Source organism: Strix uralensis, chromosome 6 (assembly GCF_047716275.1).
Source record: "Strix uralensis isolate ZFMK-TIS-50842 chromosome 6, bStrUra1, whole genome shotgun sequence".
NCBI lineage: Eukaryota > Metazoa > Chordata > Aves > Strigiformes > Strigidae > Strix > Strix uralensis.
The window spans coordinates 17,372,955-17,392,682 of NC_133977.1; the positions used below are offsets into that span (position 1 = coordinate 17,372,955).

The window sequence follows — 19,728 nt, forward strand, 5'->3', positions numbered from 1 at the left end:
TTTTTAATACAGATTAACTGTATTTTAAGCAAATGTGACCTGAATCTCAACCTCAGTTAGGAAAGTCCAGATCATCTGACTTTTGCATAGTTTGGAATTTCATTAAAGTTTGCCCATACAGTTTACACTGAAATAAAGTGGCTTTGAATACAAGTTCTCCAAAGGAACAAGTTTGATCCCTCTTCATCCATTTAGCCTCCTATCATTTTTTCTTCCCTTCCTCCCTCCAAGGGACCCAGTTCAGTTGACAGGCATTGAGCAAATCTTCCCTAAAGTGCAGACAACCGATAGCCCTCATTGGGCTTGCAGAGCAGGTCTCATCTCTTCCACTCTGCTTCCTGTATGAGCAGAGCTACATACAGAGCTCGTTCTCCTCTTCCTTCTCTCCAGGACTGCAGAAGACACAACATGAGCAGAGGCTCCTGCAGGGAGGAATTTAGGCAGCTGTATCACAGGGTCCCAGCTGGGAACTCTGTAACCTAAAGGAGTGAGGTAGTAGAACGGGGAGAAGGGGAAGAAAGTAGGACTCCGCTTCTTCTTCCTACACATGCCTGAAACCTCAAAGCTCCTTCTGCTGGCCAGACCCCCCTAACTCCAGTGTCTCTTCCCTGTTTCCCTCACTGCACTAAAACCTCACTGCCAGCTTGAATTTTGCCTGTATGTTTGAGGGGCAGTAACCGGGAGTAGCTCTAAACATGCTTGAGAGTTTCCTTACAGCAATATAAGCCCGTGACACAGGAAACACTGGTGATGTGCAGGATACCAGACAATGATGTATAAAATGGTTGCAAAAAAACCTCCCCAAGTTCTACACTCTCGTAGGTGTTCCCTTGCCCTTGGCAGATGAGTCACCATCTGTCTGCAGGCAGAGACCAGCAAGCATCCAGCTGCAAAATGCCTAATTAAGGTGATTTGTAATTGTGTCAGTAGGATGTGGCTTACCCAACGTGGAGGATTTTATTGAGCATCCTCATGGCTATCAAGCAGCCCCTCCCAGGAGAGGTGGTCTAAACATCCTGTAGCAGGCTGAAGATTCACTGAGGGAGAGTGTAGGAGAGAGAAATCTCTGTAGTCCACTTGTCACTAGCAGTCACCTGAGGAGGGACAAGCCATAGTTCTGATTCAAAATCTATTTTAGTACTTTATCCCTGAATTTTTCACATTAAGTTTATTAGCAGTCCTTGGGATGGTACTGTTGAGTGTGCAACCATTAGGCTGCAGGGACATGTTCCATCCCTCCTCCAGCTCAGTGACCTCTGCAGTGAATCCCTTGGTGAAGTGCTGCCCCCAGGCCCTTGGGCTATGGCACCACAGGACTCCAGTCAGTTGTGGTATCCACTGCCCAAGCCAAACAGCTGCACGTTAGGTTGGAGAAGGCCGAGTGTTTCAGTTCCTCAACTCTTTGGTAGATCTCAGATTTGTGGATTGCTCAATAGTACTTAAATGCTTGAAAAATTATCCTTGTTGCTCTTGCTCTAGACTCTCATTCTTTGTCTGCATTTGCCAGCACCACAGAAAGCAGAGAAAGTGTAGCTTAAAAATGACTCAGAAGTGATTCCATGGTCACATGGTGTGATGCTCCAGTTAGCCATCAGTGATATGACTGAACATCTACTGTAAAAACATCCACTGCATACATTTTATTCCACTAGCTTAGCTGTAGCAACATTTCTCTGCATATTTTTCTTCACAGCTGTTGTATTTATTGGTGTCTGCTAACCAAACACTGTTTTTTCATGGAAAGGGAAATGGGTCACCATTACTGGAATGGAATTCAGGTCTCTGAAAGACACTTTGGCTAGTTGTAATTACAGGAGAGATGTGGTCTGTGTGCTGAAGGCGTTTGGGATCACCTGGAGTCTTGTGTTTGAATTAATAACTGCACTTAGTGACAGGAATTTTCTTAAAACACAGAGGTCTCTTTTTTCACCAAATAAAACGTATGTTTTCACCATCTTGAGCAAAGAGGATATTTATTTTACTCAATTTTTCAGTGGAAATTATGAATTATGAAACACTATTCAACATGGGTGGCCGTTTTCTTTAGTACATCTATGTTTTCCAGTAACAAGCACACTTTTTTTCTTTAATCTTTAAATGTAAAGATTACCAACACACTTAGCAGGAAAGACAGGGCTTGTTTCATCTGGACTGGATTCCTGATGGAGTTTAATTTTTCTTTAGCTTTTGAAGCTGATGAGACAGATGTTGCGGTAGGAAATGCTTCATGCCCCTTCACACTGACTGCATGAAAGAGAAACAAGGAAATGTAGGAAAGGTGATTCTTCAACTCCAGGTGAAGAGGTGCTCAGCAGCAGCTCTTGCACTCCCTCCCTACAGCTCCTTGGCCAGGCCAGACTGCTGTAGGCTGCAGCGGGTGCCCCTGTCAGGGGTGATCAGTTCCTGCACAGAAGGAAAAGCTGTGGGTAACGGCCAGTGTTCAGGAAGGCAGTGCCTCCATCAGACCTTTATATGGGGGTGAAGCCCCAGGCCAGGGAGCGTTCTGTTGATTAAATATATTGTGCTTGAAAGAGATCCTTATTCATTCACTGGCTGAATGTTTTAGTCAGTCCCTTGAGTATAAAACATGGCTTTTTGGAAGCAAAGGTACTTTTTCCTCTGGCAGTATATCTTAAAAGTGCTCATTTTAGTCTACTGTATTCCACAGAAGGTACTGCCTGGCTGAGGTTTTGTCAAACAATTTGGTGGATGCTAGGTATTTTTCTGGAAACTACCTGTCCTCACAGGCAGTGTTTGCAATCTTTTATTTTTATTGCAAATGGGGACTGTGTCATGGTTGTGAGGTATTGCAACTCCCCAGATTCTAAATAATTTAATTTACTTTATCTTCCTTACAGTCCTGGAAACCACACATTCCTCTAATACGACCATGGCAATCTCTTTAATCTCTGTTTCATGACCCCTGTATAACCAAGGAGGGGCTTCTGCCATACATCTGCCCTGAGCTTCCCCTTTCTGCACAGCTGAGCTACTGTAAAGTCTTGCTACTGACAGCCTGATGCCCCAGAGCACTTCCCATACTGTAGGAGGGAAAGTCCTGTCCTCAGAAGCACAGGCCTTAAGAGGAGCCAGGGCATAGAATCAAGTAATTTCCACTGAGCTGTGGTTGTGACTGAACAGCAGGGACACAGCCAGGAAAGGGATGGAAATGTAAGCATTGGTCTGGCTTTCAAGGATGTAATAGCTAGTAAGAGCTACTTAGGTATATCTCAGTTTCATAAAAACAGCAGCACAAAGCTGATTCCATCTCTGACCCTCATGATACTCTCATGTCCCTTTGTCTCATGGTCATGGTCCTACCCAGCTGTGTGGTAGCCCCATGCCAGCTTGATCAACAGGAGGATCTATAGATAGGAAGATCAACACAGGCAGTTCTACTGGCACTCAGCCAGGTGCTTACTACAATGTCCCCTGTTTCACTCAGGACCAAAAGAGCCTTAATGAGCAAATCCTGTCTTTTTTTTTTTTTTTTTTTTTTGTCTTACAAGGGGAAAACAGTTTGATTGAATAGACAAACAGAAGTACCTTACATTTTGTGGTGGAAAGTAGCCAGCAGAAGGTTGGAGAATCCCAGTTTTGAGCTTCCTCTTCCAAAATTTGGCCTCAGTAGCCTGAAAAGTCTATGCAGAGTTCTCATACTCCATAGATTATGTCTAGTTAAACTGCCACCTTTAGAAGGCAATATGCTCCCTCCTGCTCCCATCAGCTGGTGCTAACATAATTTCCACTTTTCTCAGTGTTTCAGACATTTTTGCAGAAGAACCCTAGGGCAGCAAATGAGCCTTCCTTCTTGGCAGGGAGAAAGGGAATACCCCCTTGCAAGTGTTTGCACAATCCAGACATTAAATCCTGGCAACAAATTATATATGAGCTGCGGTGAAACTTGCTCCTGCAATGCATTGGGACAGAGGATGAAATATCACTGGTGATAGATTTGCCAACAGTGTACTAAAAACTGGGAGGACTGATGCAGGATTTAATATGTGGAAGATGTTCAGTATTTCAAAGTTGTTAATGTTTGCAGCTTTTAAAAATGATTATGCGTGATGTGTGCAGCAGCTAAATCTTTCTTGTTGATAATCACAGCTGATTTATCTGTTTTTAAAAATTGATCTCAAGCCATACAAGATCTTAAGACTCCCAGGAGGAATTAAATAGCTCAGGCATACTCATTTAGATGAAGTTCACCCCCTGACCTCTTTTTCATATTTCCAGTTCATACCTGTCCAGTTCATTTTGCCAGAAAAGCTGTTTAATCCTTCCTATTCCTCCCTCTTCTCCAACCAACCTCCCACACTGAATTGAACTCATAATCATAGAACAGAAATACGAATCTCAAAATTTCATCTCTCAAGGAAATGGGAAATTTTTATGACAGCAGGTAGACTGCTAAAGCAGTGATGGACTGGGCAACACAAGGGACTTGGGTATATGAAGTGTCTCATTGTAGTTAAAGTCAAACCAAAGGCAAAGACTTAGATCCAGCTTCCCAGCAGACCTTGTATGGGCAGAAGTCCCCACTAACTGATTAGATTTATTTTTAACTAAATAATATCAATGACATGTATTTTTTCTATTTTTACTATTGCTTTGTTCTTCTGCATGACAACTTATAGATTCACATGCACAAGGGACTCTCCATATTATAAAATACTTTATGAATAACAGTGTACAATACCTTCAGTACAGATCCTCATGTCAATTCACTTGCTTTACTCTAGTTTGAGAACCTCTTTTCCCCAGCCTTAAATAAACTTTGTGAAAGTCTGTAAGAAGTATTTAAATTTACACTACCTGAACTTTGAAGTTAACAAAATACCTATACTAAGGAAAAATGGCCCACAACATTTCATAGTGTCATTTCATTCCCAGTGCTATATATTAGGTATGAAATTGCAATCTTGAATCTAATCATTAAACTCCAAGAGCATTCAGATTTGGGTTCATAATTCAGGCTAAGAAGACAAGCTTGCAAAATACATATCGAGGTTTGGATTTCAAACCATCTCAAGACATGCAGGTGTTCAAATTATGATATTTTTGTCATTTATCCTTCTTTAAAATTTGGAGTAGCTGTAGTTGTCATCCTTAACATCTTTCAGCTGCTCACATTAGATCATACTATCTGTTTAGCAACATTAATTTTGCTCAAGTTGTAAATTTTTATTTCAGGTCTTAACCTTCAAGAAGGTTATGAGTAGTTCTTTGCTGTACATACCTATTTGGTTTACTGACTTACTGACTTCATACACTCCATACTGGCACAGACTGGGAAGAGCTGAAGGGCATTACTGAGTGTAAATACACGTGGGGTGACTTACAGCAATGATAAATCACAAAGGATGAAAGCATCTACTGATACAGAATCTTATGTTACATGTTGTATGACAGAAACTGGTTTTACACACACACTGTTGTTAGGGATTCAGCTCCTGGAAAAGCCCTAGCCAAAATACTTTTTCAGTCATATCCCCCATAAAACAATAGAAGAAAAAGATGGAGAAGGACTGGTTGTAGAACCCCCCCTCATGGACTGTCGTACAATTGTAAAATTTATGTTACAACCCTAAACCATTATGTAGCAAACAGAGAAAACATAGGTTAAGACTGTGTCTTAGTAGTTTATTGTACCCTCAAACCTCTGATTTCCTGGACATTATTTGGATGTTACTCATGCTTCTGCTTGTCTTGAACGTTGATTTTGTAGAAGAGTTGGCTGAACTATTCTTATTAGATTTTTTTTTTTCCTGCTAAAATGGCCTTTTCCCAAAACTGGGAGTTTCCAAAGAGAGTTTTTACTTTTTGAAATGCTGACCTGTTAGAATATCAGGCTTTTTGTTTATTCTTATTGATTCAATTTTTGTTTTCTTTTATTTTAATCCTTTCTTGTCACACAGTCTATAGTCTCAGCTCATGTTACTTTTTTCATAGGTTTTTTTTCTCATTCTGCCATCCTTTATCTTCTTCCAGCTCCTTTTGGAGGTATTGAAGAATGGCAGAAAGAAACTGAAAAAGTCCCAAAATAATCCTGAACATTATATGTATACTGCATAAGGGATTAAAAGAAAGGAAGAAGAGATGGAAAAATATGAAAAAAGACTTTCTCATAAAAATAAAAGGAAGCAAACAGATCCAAACAGTGTCATTACCTGACTGCATAGAAACAGATCCAAATTTTTGGTTTTCACTTTTTCTAGAATTTTTTTTTCCTTAATCCTTTTCCTGTTTCACACTAAGATGCTATACAGGGATAAATTACCTCGTATCTCTCTCCCCATTGCACTGTGGATTTTATAGAGCTTATTTCTTTCACACAATGTGCATGCATGCATGAACTTTCTTATGGACACATGTGGCATAATAAAAAAAGTTTTATTAAGAATAAAAATATCTTTTTCCAAAAAGGAAGCAGTGATGGAACCTGAGACTTCCAAAAGGTTTGTTACAATGAGTATAAATCATTTATCTCTCCAGAGTAGAATGTATGTATTTTGAACTACCTTGTTCAGACTTTCATCATTTATCCTTTATCCAGCAGCATCTCAAGGCAAACCTCAAGTTTTTCCTTCTTTCAGAAACTCTTTATGCATTGAATTTCCTTCTCAGTCTGGTGAAAGGTTCCAGGGGATAGGACTCTCTACTGTTACATAGGATCTGGCATCCAGCATTTCTCATAGGCAGTCAAGGTTAGCTATATTCACCAATAATTGTCAAAGGCAATAATTGTCAAAGGCAATAATTTCACCAGTATTTTTTTTAAATGGTGAACTCAGTGTATTTGTGGATGTACAGAAGAGAGTTTTGTTTGCTGGGGAAGTCAAGAAATTTGGCAAAGGTTATGTGGCAGAATGACAGGAGAGAATGTAATGTTACCCAGCACGCCAGGGTGTCCCTCTACATCTCTGCCTAGGAGCTGCTTACCTAAGCAGGGTACCTGCTGTGAAATCAGCAATCCCCACTTCATTTGATGCTTTACTCATTTCCCCTTTGCTTAATGTCACAGTTAACAATTTGCAATTTCTCTCTGCAATACTTCTATGTATTTAGGTGTTTGTTGAGGAAAACCCTGTTCTTGACATACCAGCTTATGTTCTCTTCATGCCTGACAGTCCCTGTTTGCCCTATCAAATTTGAAACCAGCCTTCTGTTTTCCAGACAAGCAGGCTATGTATCTTTTACAATAGTGTCCTCTGACCGATATGTTTTTTCAATGAATTACAGAGACTCAGAATCAATGCACTGCTCTGCTTCCAGCAGCTGAATGGTGTCTGGCAACATATTCAGGCTGGATTCCCAGTTGATCATTTATGGTCAGAGGTTTGATGGATTTTACAAGGAGCATGAAGGATTGATCATTTCATTTATACTGAAGGCTCTGAGCAATTTGAAGCAGGTCAAATAACCCCTGAACCCACTGGGGAAGTGGTAAAAGTTTCATGTCAAACCACAAGAGGAAGATAATTGCAATGCAGAGTCCATGAATACACTAGCCTTATGGACTCTGTTGTATTTGTGCTGCAAGACGTGTGAATAGGAGAGATTGTTCCTCCTAGTTTAGGGACTGATCCTGCAGGTTTGAACTGATTTAAAGAACAGTTGCGGTCTTGAAAGTAATATATTCCTTTGTTAGGAAAATAATTCAGAATTTAATTAAATAAGAGGAGCCCTAAGGTGTGAATGGCAAAGATGTATTGATAGCACAAATACGAAAAATGCAGATGTGCATACCTGAGGTATTGTGTCACACTGAAGTCTCTGCTGTGCTCTCTCAGGTTTTGTTCCCCTGCTGTCGCACAGCTTGGTGCAGGAGAGCATATGTGCATACCACACTCTCCTAGTGTGGTGCTAAGAAGTTTTGACAGTGAATCTGAGGATGAACTGATAACACCAGGCTAAACTAGCCCTAACAAAAGGGCATGTGCAATACATCGACAGTGCTTCTTGGCTGTGCCACAAGGATTGGCGTTGGAGGTAGTCTTTTTTTTTTTGTGCCCAGTGGAAAGTTTATCATAAAGGAGACTGTAGAAGATAAAATTTCTCTCTGTAGCAGCACTACAGGAATCTATGCTCAAGCAAACTCACTACATTTTCTTCAACTAAAAGCTGACATCTTTAACACAATGTACAAGTCAGTGGATCGGGCAGTGTGCCAGTTAACACACAAGGCTAGAGCAAAACACAGCTCAACAGTACTAGAGTGGGTGTCTCATGACTGAACACAGGACCATCATAGAGCTCAGGAAGGCTGGGAAAGGTGAGGAAATGCTGATTTCCCGTTGTCCAGGTTCAAGTAGCTGGAAACCTCTGCTGCCAGAATTTCCATGCCACAAGCAACTTACACCTGAAATAGGAACGGAGAATTAGTTACATGCAACCCCCATACATCTGAGTTAGTCCAAAGTCTGCTTCTGTTTTGTATCCAAAACTGCTTCTGGCTACTGTGCAAGGGCTTAAGTAGTTAGGAAGTTCCTCATTCTCTCCAGATTATTTGCTTTTAGCCAGTAACACTCAGTAAATCTAGCAAATCGCTTCTCCAGAGAGATTTTGGGTACCACGCACCATCTGAAGAATCTGGATCGAACGGTTTCACATCTCTTCCTCATGCATAAGATCATTCCTTTGCACAGATGTGAGGCAGTTGCATTTCTAGGAACCAGCCCACCATTCTGATTCAACGGGTTTCCAGAGATTTTGCTTTTCATTTCCTCTTCTTGCCAGGTAGCATCATGAACTCCATTAACAAGCTATTGTAACAATCCCAACCACCCGCCCACCCACCTAGAATCAATGGGAGACACAGCAAGCAGCCCTTTCCCTCACAAAGAAAGCCTTGCAACAGATACAAGCAGAGGTACAAGTACAGCTAGGCTTAATACAACCTCAGATTCTTGGTTTTTTAGCTGCATTCACTGCTGCCATGGGCATGTATTCACTGTTGTACTCATGGGAGTTGGATTCACACTGCTGATTCTGCAAACAGAGAGAAAATGCCGTGAATTTAATTTGCAGTCACTAACCTCTGTCACTCCTACCTTTGTTATTTAAGTAGGGCAGTTACTTTGACTGTTTTCAGTGGGAATATTGGTCAGAATAGATTGGCACTCACGTAGAAAACTTGGAATAAAACAAACTGAAAATGAAAAGCACACATTGTCCAAAAGAATAACAAATGTCCATGGTCTCCTTTCTTTCCTGAGCCAACTGCTTCTTTGTTTAAGTGGTTTTGCTCCAGAACAGAGCTGGAATTGCTCCACTGATGATTTGTTTCCCCTTCTTGAAGAAAACAATCAGGTGAATTGCTTACCAAAGTAATTTTGCTGACCTGTGCAGCATTTCTCCTCTTTCCTTTGATTCCCAGACTTTAAATCAATAAACAATTCTGTCTTAGAAAAATTAAATCTGAGCTGCTGTCGTCAATGACTGAATTCCAGTGGTAAATTAACAACTTGGTCTCTTTGACAAAAAACACATCACGTGCTGAGTGTGTATGTGCCTGTTCCAGCCTCTAAATCTCATTAAATAAGTTCCCCATCCATGACCCTTGGAGGGAGGGTTCTGCAGATCTCATAGACTTGCTTACCTTGTTCCTTAAGCAACAGACTACAACACAGCAGACACAGGAAATCATGGCAAACATGATCAGGCCAATAATTATCCATGACATGAGTCCCAGTGAAATGCAGTCTTCCTTATCTGCAGATGGAGAGGAAAAAAAAGTCATTACTGATAATTTGCATTCCCCCCCACCTAGACGTAGCTTTTCAAATTCTTTCCCCTCTTCTCTTCTTGTTAATAAAAGAGTAAAAATGAGCTCTGGAGAAGGATTTTCCTGAGATGAAAAGCCACCTTGGAAAAGTGTATTCAGGAGGAAGCAGAACATTGCAGTTTTCCAGGAGAGGTGGAACTGTTGGTACCCAGAGCTGAAAATGTAGACTGAAGAGAAACCAAGCCAGGCTTGAGAACCTGATGATATATCAGATCTGAGCAAGGCGCTTACATTGCGTGAGTACCACAGGTGATTTAAAGGGCAGCCTAGACAAAAGAAGACTGGACTTTGGCAGTCATGTTTGGATAGGAAGGCGAGCTGAGGGGCACAAGATTACCTTTGCCCAGATCTGAGAGAAAATATGATAGGGCATAAAACATCTGGAAATAGCTGTGAGCATCTGGCTATCTATACAAATGGAAATTGAGAACTTTGGGAAACACTGCAGACAAAAAAGGATGTCATAGCTCAATTCTGAGAAGCTCTTTGAAGTTCAGAGAGGGCTGAGAGATAATTTGACCCAACCACATTAGCAGAAGCCTTAGCATTTCAGCTTCTATCTTTGTTTAGTCCTGGTTTTGAGAGATAGGAAAAGATGGCAAGGGAAAGACAACAGCCAGTACCATGTTGCAGCTGAACTATATGGAGAACCAAGTGGAGAACCAAGCAAAACCACTATTAACTCTTTCAGCTTAATATACCAAAGAGCCACTGAGGGAAAGGCAATTCAAAATTAAAGCCTGTGCAGTGAGTCTTCTGAAGTTAGTCCAAGCCCTTCTCAGTAAAAAGCCAAAAATTCTCAGCAGCTGTGGATCTGTTCTGCTCTAAGAAGGCTCTAAAGCTAAAGGTCTGCTTCAGAGAGGTGAACACCATCTTCACATCTGAATGGCATGAGAAAGTTCCATATACCACCACTGGCACAGATATTTAACAGGTGATTTTTATTTTATTTTTTTTTTTTATCCTAAGCACATGAAGATAGCTCTCAGAATGAATTTATGGATTTTCTTTTTTCCCTGTCTAGAAATAATCTTAACATTTATATTCAGCAGCTCGGAGGATGGACAATGGGAAATTTCTGCTGCAGGCAAAGATGGGACTGCAGTACTCCAAAAGATGTGGTCTAGCTAGCTTGGGTGACACCAACAATGTGCAGAGATCAGCATGGCCCGCAAAACCTGTCCTAGAAGATGAATAAATATGGACGGGCCATGTTGAGCAGTCCACCAACACAGCTCCACTGTTACCAGCCCCCTGCTGAGTAGTTTTAAGCTGTCTTGGAAATATCTGTGCAAACTCTAGTCACATTTTTCACTGCAGCATAGCTATGCCCAATGTCTGCTTGCCAGTAAACTGAAGAGAGGGGAGAAGTAAACTTACCTTGGATATACAAATAGGTTTCTTTCAGCCGGCAATCTATATAAGGAGGGGGTAAGAACATCTCCAGGCAGTAGGTGTAAATGTCGATATGCTTTCTTTCCAGATTCTTAAGAATGAAAGTGGTGCTGCTATTTGAATGCTCTGTCTGACAGTAGGTGACATTAGTCTTGGGGATAACTTTCTCCTTGCTCAAATGGAGTGCACAGATCTCCCTCTTTTCGTGCCCTTTGAAGAGGGTCATACTGAACTCACTCACATTTTTGGGGTTGCGGAATGTGAACTTGAAGTTTCCATTTTCAAATTCCACCATCACCTGGGGCTCAGACACATGAGGCTGATCTGAAGACATGAAAACAGTAAGCACAGTCACTCACATAGCAGTGAAAAGAATCCCTAAAATGTTAAGAAACTCATTTAAACAAATCAAGTGAACCATGTGATTGAAACTTAAGGCATGCAGGTACTCAGAATAGTCTGGCTGTGGAAAGCAGCCTGTACAATGAGATACCAGTGCATCATTCTGGTCATGTAAGACATTACTGAGAAAATAAATGAGATGAGTTAAGATCTGGCCTGTTATCCGCTACAAGGCTGTAGAGGTCACTGTTAGCACTGGATCAGTGAGTTACTTGGTAATGTTTAAAGGCCTCCTTGGACCAAACACTATACAGACATATAATCCCTGCCTCATGATGATTGTCCTGTTCGTAGATAAAACAGGGTGGGACAAAGATGAATGGTAATTATCTCTGTTTTATGGTTCATAATCTGCACCCTAATCATGTAGCTGAAAACTTAAAATTGGATGAGAACCCAAAACTCCTACATCAGTGCCTTAACTACAAGACCTATCTTTCCTTTCTAGAGTACATAGTGGTTTGAGGCAGCACATAAAGTTTAAACCTAATTACTTAGACGGCTATAGCACCGTTATCACTAACATAATGAGAGGAGTAGAGGACAAATATCACTGCATGAATGCACCTGCATGCAATCCAGAAATCACATTTGAATTTCCCCAAAACTGTCTGAAAAACTCTCAGATGTTGTACAACTCTCATTTTGAAAATCTATTGGAGAAGGAAAAGAAAGTACACTGACTGAGGACCTCTTGCTACCTCACAGTTTGACTTTGTGAAGTCAGCAACCAACAGCATGGGAAACCCCCTCAGACAAAAATATGTTAAAGTGTGCTGTAAAGAAAAGTGACAATTATTTTCTTCAAGGGCAGCATTTTCTGATCTAGGAAGGCAATTAAAACTATAAAACAAGTTATACAAATGTGTCTTACCTATATTTTTGCATGGTCTTGATGAGCAGCTATCAACTCCTGAAAAATAAAAAATAGTTTCCTGTTTAAAATTAAAGTGAAATGCAGGAACAGTGGCTGAGCCATGCAAAGTTAAAATGCTGAAGTTGTTTTCTAATTTGTGTCATTAGCCTATCTGATCCTGTCTGTGCTGCACTATAAAATCATACGATGTGATAAAAGCATGAAATGTAGAAAGAAAATGCATTTAGCAAGAATTAATATTGATCATACATATAGCATTTACAAATTCTTAAAACACCTCTGCAAAGTAATAGGTGTACTTTGTAAATAGAAGCTGAGATGAAAATAAAATTTTCCCCAAAATACAGAGGAAATCTGCCCCCAAATAAAAGAGCATACTTTAGATTTCTCATGAATCCAGAGTCTGTGATGAACCAGCATTATACTTTGTTGCCAGACTAAAATGCTCATTTTGGTCTACGTTCATTCTTTTTCCCCCACTGCTCAACACTGCACCAAAATAGCCTCTTATGGCACATCCTGAATGAATATCTGGAAGATGCTCCAATACAGCAAGAAAATGTTCAAGTAATGTGTATGGTTTTGTTCCTTTTTCAGTAGCAACTTTTTCTCTTCACGATTATCAAACTGTATTCAGACCATTGTGCATAGGCGGCCTCCATTACAGGAGACAGGTACATTTTTAATAATTGTTCCAGATTTGTTTTTTAAGCCGCTGCCTCCATCACCACGCACTGTGGCAATACTGAGAGTGGAATTTCCTGGCTGTGTTGGTGGCCTGTATTGCTTTGAAATGGTTTGTATGTCAGTACTGGCAGCATAGCACAACCTGCTCGTGTTTCATTTGGAATGTTTCTTTTTACAGTGCCCTAAAATTAAAGGTACAGACAGGTATGCAGACAAGTAGAAAAAAAATTTATTTTCCAGTTCTCTTGTAGCCTGAGTAAGTTCTTCAGAGGCTGCTTAGACAGAAATATACTCTACATCAGGATTTTATGATGCTAAGGAAATATGGGACAAATACTTAAAGACTTTGATGCACCGTCCTATTCTTGTTGTTTCTCCTACATGGTAGTCTAGATCCACACAGAGTAGGTCCCCAGCTGTGCCAGGTATTGTGCTGATTACGCAGTATAAATAATCCCTTTCCCAAGGCAAATGTTGTCTTTGACATCTGGCCTATTTATGCACAGGAGAAGAAGATTATTCTCATTTGGGTACCCTGTATGCTCTCAACTCTTTCTGGATGAAAGCAATCTTTTAGTGTCCATGATTCTTCCTCCTTTGAATTCTTGCTCCCCAATTACTACCATTGACAAGGGCATTGCTATGAATGATACCCATTTTAAATATTTTTAGTGTGACACATAAGCTAACAGACTTCTGGAAGCCACTTTGTGATGCTCAGTTGGAAAGCAACAGGAACTCTTATCCCTTTTTGATTGATTTACCCTCTTCCTAGTTATCACACTCTTCATGGTCTACTGTGCACAGTAAGCACCCTTATCTAATTCAGCGACAGTTCTAATATCTGTACTTCTCTCAGGACTATTACTTAAGTGTGCGATAACAGACAAGGTATTTGGCATCTTGTACCACTGGTGTGAAGATAAGACAGACAAAACACACTCTCCAACCCACAGTGAATAGAGCTCTGGATATGCTGAAGGCACAGATACAGAAAGTGCTGTCCTCATAATGGTATGTAGTCTGAAAAGCTGAAAGCAAAGGTCAAATAAAGAAATGGTTCTTGATGACTTGCATGTTGCATGGTGAAAGAAAACAGCTGCTATGAGAACAGCATTTGAAATAAAGGTCTTTGAAAATGCTCTGTAGTTCAATGGCCTGTAGTTCGGTAACATACACCTTTAAAATTAGGCCAAACACCAGAAAATTATTTAGGGAAGGGAAGAAAAAAACAAGTGTATTGATATGGCAGAAGCTAGGGTGCATGGTGAATATGTAAGCTGACCTGATACTTTCAAGAAGCATCCACCTGTAGCTGAGACTGCTACATTTGTCACTGGTCATCTGAGAGGAGAGGCAGCTGCTGACTCTGTTGGGGCAGCCACAGAGCCAAGGGGTGCCATATTCCCCCAATGCCCCAGAGGAGTGTGGGGCTACCCTACTCTGAGCACTAAAGCAACAGCTTTGAATTTCATTTCTCTGTCTCTGAGAACAGTTCAATTTTGCTGTTAGCTAATGAAATTGCCCTTTCATACCAGGTGGTTTAAATGTTTGTCAGAAATCATGGTTTTAATCCTTGTTTTTAATGGAAAAGGGCAGAGAGAGGTCATTAAGCATGTAGTTCATGTGACCTTGTGGCAAGCTGAAAGATCATTTTGTATCCTCTCAGGCCCAGAGCCTTAACTGCCTATTTTCAAGAAAGACTCAGTAATATATTTCTCTGAATGAGCATTTTGGTAAATGTGATGCAATTAGTATTCCTCTGAAACAAGTGACCATATAGAAGAGTGTGCTTAGCATAGTATAAAGGCAACACATTTTAAAATGAGATTAACAGTGCCTGAGATTAAAACACAAAATTGTCTACATGGGTGACCACAATGGGTGAGATCTAATATGAATTTCCAACTCACTAGCTATTCTGCATCAGCTCCTAATGTGAATGCTCTCACTGCATACTAAAAGGTGGCTTATTCCCCCCTTCCCTGTGCCTGATTGCTGTTCTCCTGTGCCCATTTGTACCGGTTCATTCCTAGGGTAATCCTATGGACCTGTAACACTCCATGGCTAATGGCCAGACACATTTGGGATGTCATTTGCCAAGCTACAGTCAGAATAAATGTACATTTAGTGGGATGGGAGATAGGAAACTGGGGTTTAAATGTCCAGTAATATTGAGAGATTCACTCACTAAACCTCCCTCAAAAGCTATGTGAATAAAAGACTACATCACGCTATTGTTGAAAATGAACAGAAGAATCTCACTGGTTCAATAGTAAAAATGCTTAGATTTGGCCGTAAGGTTCCTCTTTGGTATTTTTCATAAAAGAGCTAATTCAATTGCATATGAAGGTTTTGAGACAATGGGAAACAAATCTTTCATTTGTTTCATAGCAGTGTCACACTGTGGAGTTGCGTAGTTGTTCCTGGCTCACCTCATGAAGCAGAGTGTCAAGACAAATATTGTAGTTCAGATGTGAATGCAAGAGCTGAACATCTGTATGAAAGTAACATCTTGCTATGTTAAACTATGAAAGAGTGTGTGTGTGTACATTCTGTGTATATGTGTATTCATAGTCATGTACATTTCCATCTCGATTTCATCTTTCCTGCACACTGGCAGAAGTCTGGGAATTTCTATGGTAGTGTGCTTGGACTCTGAGGCCAATGGAAGGTGGGTTATTTTCATTTTAATGGGATTGCAATTTTGTGCTTTCTGGTTGCTCTTTGGCAGACCCAATGCTATTTGCAAACATCACCAATCCAGCATTTCGGTCCTAACTTCAGTTTAAAAACCACTTTTGATTAATTTTAAAACTTGGGGTTTAGGGTAGGAGAATAGAATACTCTTGCTTGGTTTTCTTGCTGTTTGTTTTATCTGCCCCGGTTCTCAGAAAACTAATTAGCTGATAAAAAGAACAAGCATCATTTCACTTGGGTGTGTTTGGCTCTGAAAATGAGCAAGGAGAGTGCAGAGCCTGACTTTAAAACAAACACATTTGTTTTGTTAATACTAAATGCATCACGCAACCACACACAGTTTTTAAAGTTGCTATAGTTTTGACCTTTCAAGGCACTCTGAAAGATGACACTGTCAATTCAGTGTCTTTAGTCATATGCCTAAAACTAACATGTTCCTATCTTTCAAGAATCAAGGATTAAGAGAGGAAAGGAGTGATTCTGGGCAAAGCAGGTAATGGCCAGAATTACTCTAGGAAGCCATCTATAATCTGAATTATTTCTATGGTATAACGTGTGTTGTGAAATACAGAAACTCTTATAAAATATACCACTAACACAGCAGCCATTGTTGATAATATTTCAGACACCCTTCTAAGAAATGACCATGATTTCCTCCTGTATTGACAACAGGAGATCTGTGGGTGAACAGTGATAATGTTTTGCAAATGTTGGTGTGCAAAAGCTCATGTGCAATGTTTCATAGCAAGGGCCTCAAGTGTTATGGAATCCTACAGCTCCATACTTCAAAATCCCACTGCCTGTGTTTCTCTACAGGCACCAGAGAGGCTCCATGCTCTTACAAACCATTTCTTTATCACAATTGGGTTATCAAATCATAATACACATATACACACATATGTCACCTTGTGTGACCTATTTACATTGAAAAAATGTATAGATCACAAGTAGGTCTTGCTAATCGCTAAGTCAAAAAAACCCCAAAATCTCAGAAGTTACTCTTCTTTTACTCCCAGAAATTTGCCTGCTGGAGTGTTAGCTTGTTCTGTAGATGCTAATGTGTCTTACATCAAGGCTATCTTTTACAGCACTTTTCTTTTTAGCAAGAATAATAATAATTAGTACTTTTTATGCTGAAAGCACTGTAAGGTAAAAAACCTGAGAGATACTATTTCTCATTACAGGCAGTCTTTTTCTCCTGCCATCTCCTCTCCCCAGCCCCTGCCCAAATCCTATCCTCCATATTTGAAGGAAGGGAGAAAGAAGGGAGAAATGCCAGTATCAGATAGAACAATTACTTGCACCGTTAAAATTGCAGCCTATTTCTTCCCACAAGGACTGGCCTTTCAGATAGCTCCAGCCACATGTAAAAGCATACTGGTCAAGTATACTTGCTAAATTGACTAGCTGAGAAATATTTAACAAATTTGATAGGATTTTTTTGTTTGTAGATTTAAGAATAACTTTTCAAGGACAAAAAGAACAGTTCACGTCCCTTTAGAGATACTGATCACAATCCTCCTTCCCTGTGATTTCACCCATCTTTTCAGTCTATCTGAAAACTCAGTTTATTATTGCTGTATTAGTTAACCTTCAGAAGGATATCTGCATTGCCTAAAGACCTGGAAAATGGTTTTTGTTTAAATGAAAGCTTAAATTCTGTATGAAACCTCAGGAGTACTTAAATTCTGTGGAGGGGCTTGAAATCTATCCTGTATCACTAGAATTTCAGAAGCAAACATATTCAATAGCCCTTAGCATGACCTTCAAAGGAACATGTTTAGAAGGTGCTTAGTAACTATGTGCACTAAATATCAGGTCTTACTTTGTATGATGCCTCATACCAAATCCTTGGACAGTATATGTATGAAAAAAAGGACTCTTCTTAATCAGATATTATCTATATTTCCGTCTTGGCCCAGTAATATGTGGGTTTCAGAGAGGCTACAGATAAATGTGAGTTCTGGTATTTTACTTTGCGTAGCTGTGATAAAACACTGAATCTTGTAAAATGCTACATCCTTGTTTACGGCTGGCCTGAGATCAGTGCTGTCACCAAGTGCCTTCTCGAACACAGCATTAGGATTCAAATCAGTCGGTGTTTCAAGCCTGCACCAAAACGATCTTATCCATTCTTCCATGCCATACGCATTTTTCACAGTATAAAAATTCTCTGCCCAAACAAGAGCAGTTTAATATCAATAACTTGGCATCTCCTTATTAAGCCATTCACCATCATGCTGCCATAAGACCCAGCAAGGGAAGCTGGCTGGAGCACTACAGTCTAAACAGCTGGAGGGTAACACTGAGCTGATGAGCTAAAGAATATAAACAATAAAAACTTTTACTTTTTAGTTTCAGAGCAAATGCCCTGTGCTGGCAGGAATTCTCTTCCCACCAACTCTAGTGATATTAAAGTTGAGAGTAGTCTTTCTGCAGCTATTTCCCTTAATTACCTCTATTCCTCCAACCCCTTGCTATCATGCCTCATTTACTGTCTCCCATCATTGGGTGAGTTATATTGCATAGAGACATCTACTGCAAGAATAATCCAAAATGCTACTCACCATACAGGGCTTCAAACAGAAAGCAGAGGACACAGAAAGTTACAGCAACCGCCTTCATGCTTGCCTGACACAGAGGCACCAGCCTTCTGTCTACTGTGAAGATGGGGAAGAATTCATGGGTAGAAAAGGAAGTGGTTTGTGGGCAATGGGGGAAATGATATGATAATCAGAAGGACTTTTTAATTTAACCCCTGACTACGTTATAGCTATGTCAGCATTAGCTGTCGCCCACACCTGTGGAGTGTGCTGCTTTTTTTTTTTCCTACCTCACAGCTTACTGTCACAGACAGGAAGATGAAAGATTTTCTGACATTATGTTTGATGTTCACTTTTGCAAAGACTGTTTCTGGTTAAATCTATCACGATAGTGCACTTCCTGCAGATGGCCCATGGTCAGCAACTTGTTCTTTAAATTAACTCACAATACATACCTATTTGCAACAGGCAACCTGGTTTTTCCCCACCAGTTTCAGCTGATCTTACATAATGGATGGTCTTGCTCTATGGGGAAATCATTCGTTAGTAGGGTAGGAATTTCTTGGGTGTCCTGGTGCTGGAATTCATTGGAAGAATATGTCCAAATTGCAGAAGGATCCCCTCAGCCCTGTGACTTCCTGAAGGCTCACCCTAACATAAGACATCTACCCTGGAGGTCAGGCTTTCTCTGCATATGAGAAACTTCCCGTGGCTCTCTCAGAGGAGGAGATCTGACCCACTGCCCTAGGGCCTTAGGTCAAAAGTTTCTCTCCTTCCCTCTCCCTGTTTTTGTGCAGCACACTCCATTCTGGCCTGCTAGCCATCTGTATTCTGGGAATGTTTTAGGACCCTTTGAGATAACATGTTCTACAGTCATTTATAACTGGCTAGCTATTTATTTATGCCTAATTTTAGTGAAGCTAACATGCTGGAAAAGCAGCTTCTAAATCATGTTTAATATATTAGATGCGGTTAGCGTTTCTGATTGCAGAAAGAGAAGACACAGAGGACTAATAGTGGTGCCTGACAGACACTACTGGGGTTGAGTCCTTGTAATGATCATGCAGTGCTGCGAAATAATTTGTGAATAACAGGCCTGGGTTACTACTTTTAACTGTGTGAATAAAACTTCATGTGTTGGTTTACTCTTCCTCAAAAAGTGATTTAATTTCTTTCACTACTACTGCTAAAGATCTGTTCGCATGGACAGTGGCAGAGAGTTTTATTCTCTTCAAATCTTTGCAAAGCCCTTCAAATCTTTGCCTTTGTTAAATTAAAATCAGAGCTAAGCCTGAGTCAAGTCAGGATTTGATCTAAATTTTCAGGTCTCTGGAGCC

The 19,728-nt window shown here is 40.3% G+C and overlaps 1 protein-coding gene across 1 annotated transcript; it reads right to left on the reverse strand.

The window, feature by feature from the left end:
• Positions 1 to 6,374: 6,374 nt before the first annotated feature.
• Positions 6,375 to 18,493, reverse strand: ICOS (inducible T cell costimulator). Its single transcript, XM_074872993.1, has 6 exons — positions 18,416 to 18,493; positions 12,459 to 12,497; positions 11,168 to 11,506; positions 9,602 to 9,714; positions 8,901 to 8,991; positions 6,375 to 8,362 (listed from the first exon to the last, which is right to left on the reverse strand). Exons 1-5 carry the CDS (start codon positions 18,471 to 18,473, stop codon positions 8,902 to 8,904), a joined length of 639 nt encoding a protein of 212 aa, XP_074729094.1. The 5' UTR covers positions 18,474 to 18,493; the 3' UTR covers positions 6,375 to 8,362; position 8,901.
• Positions 18,494 to 19,728: the final 1,235 nt, after the last annotated feature.

Bases quoted from the DNA above. Each gene is read 5' to 3' on its own strand.
- ICOS (XM_074872993.1), bottom strand. From the start codon at position 18,473: ATGAAGGCGGTTGCTGTAACTTTCTGTGTCCTCTGCTTTCTGTTTGAA. The intron at 12,498-18,415 runs GTGAGTAGCATT...TTTATTTTTCAG, and splicing joins TCTGTTTGAAGCCCTGTATG to GAGTTGATAGCTGCTCATCA. The intron at 11,507-12,458 runs GTAAGACACATT...TCATGTCTTCAG, and splicing joins AAGACCATGCAAAAATATAG to ATCAGCCTCATGTGTCTGAG.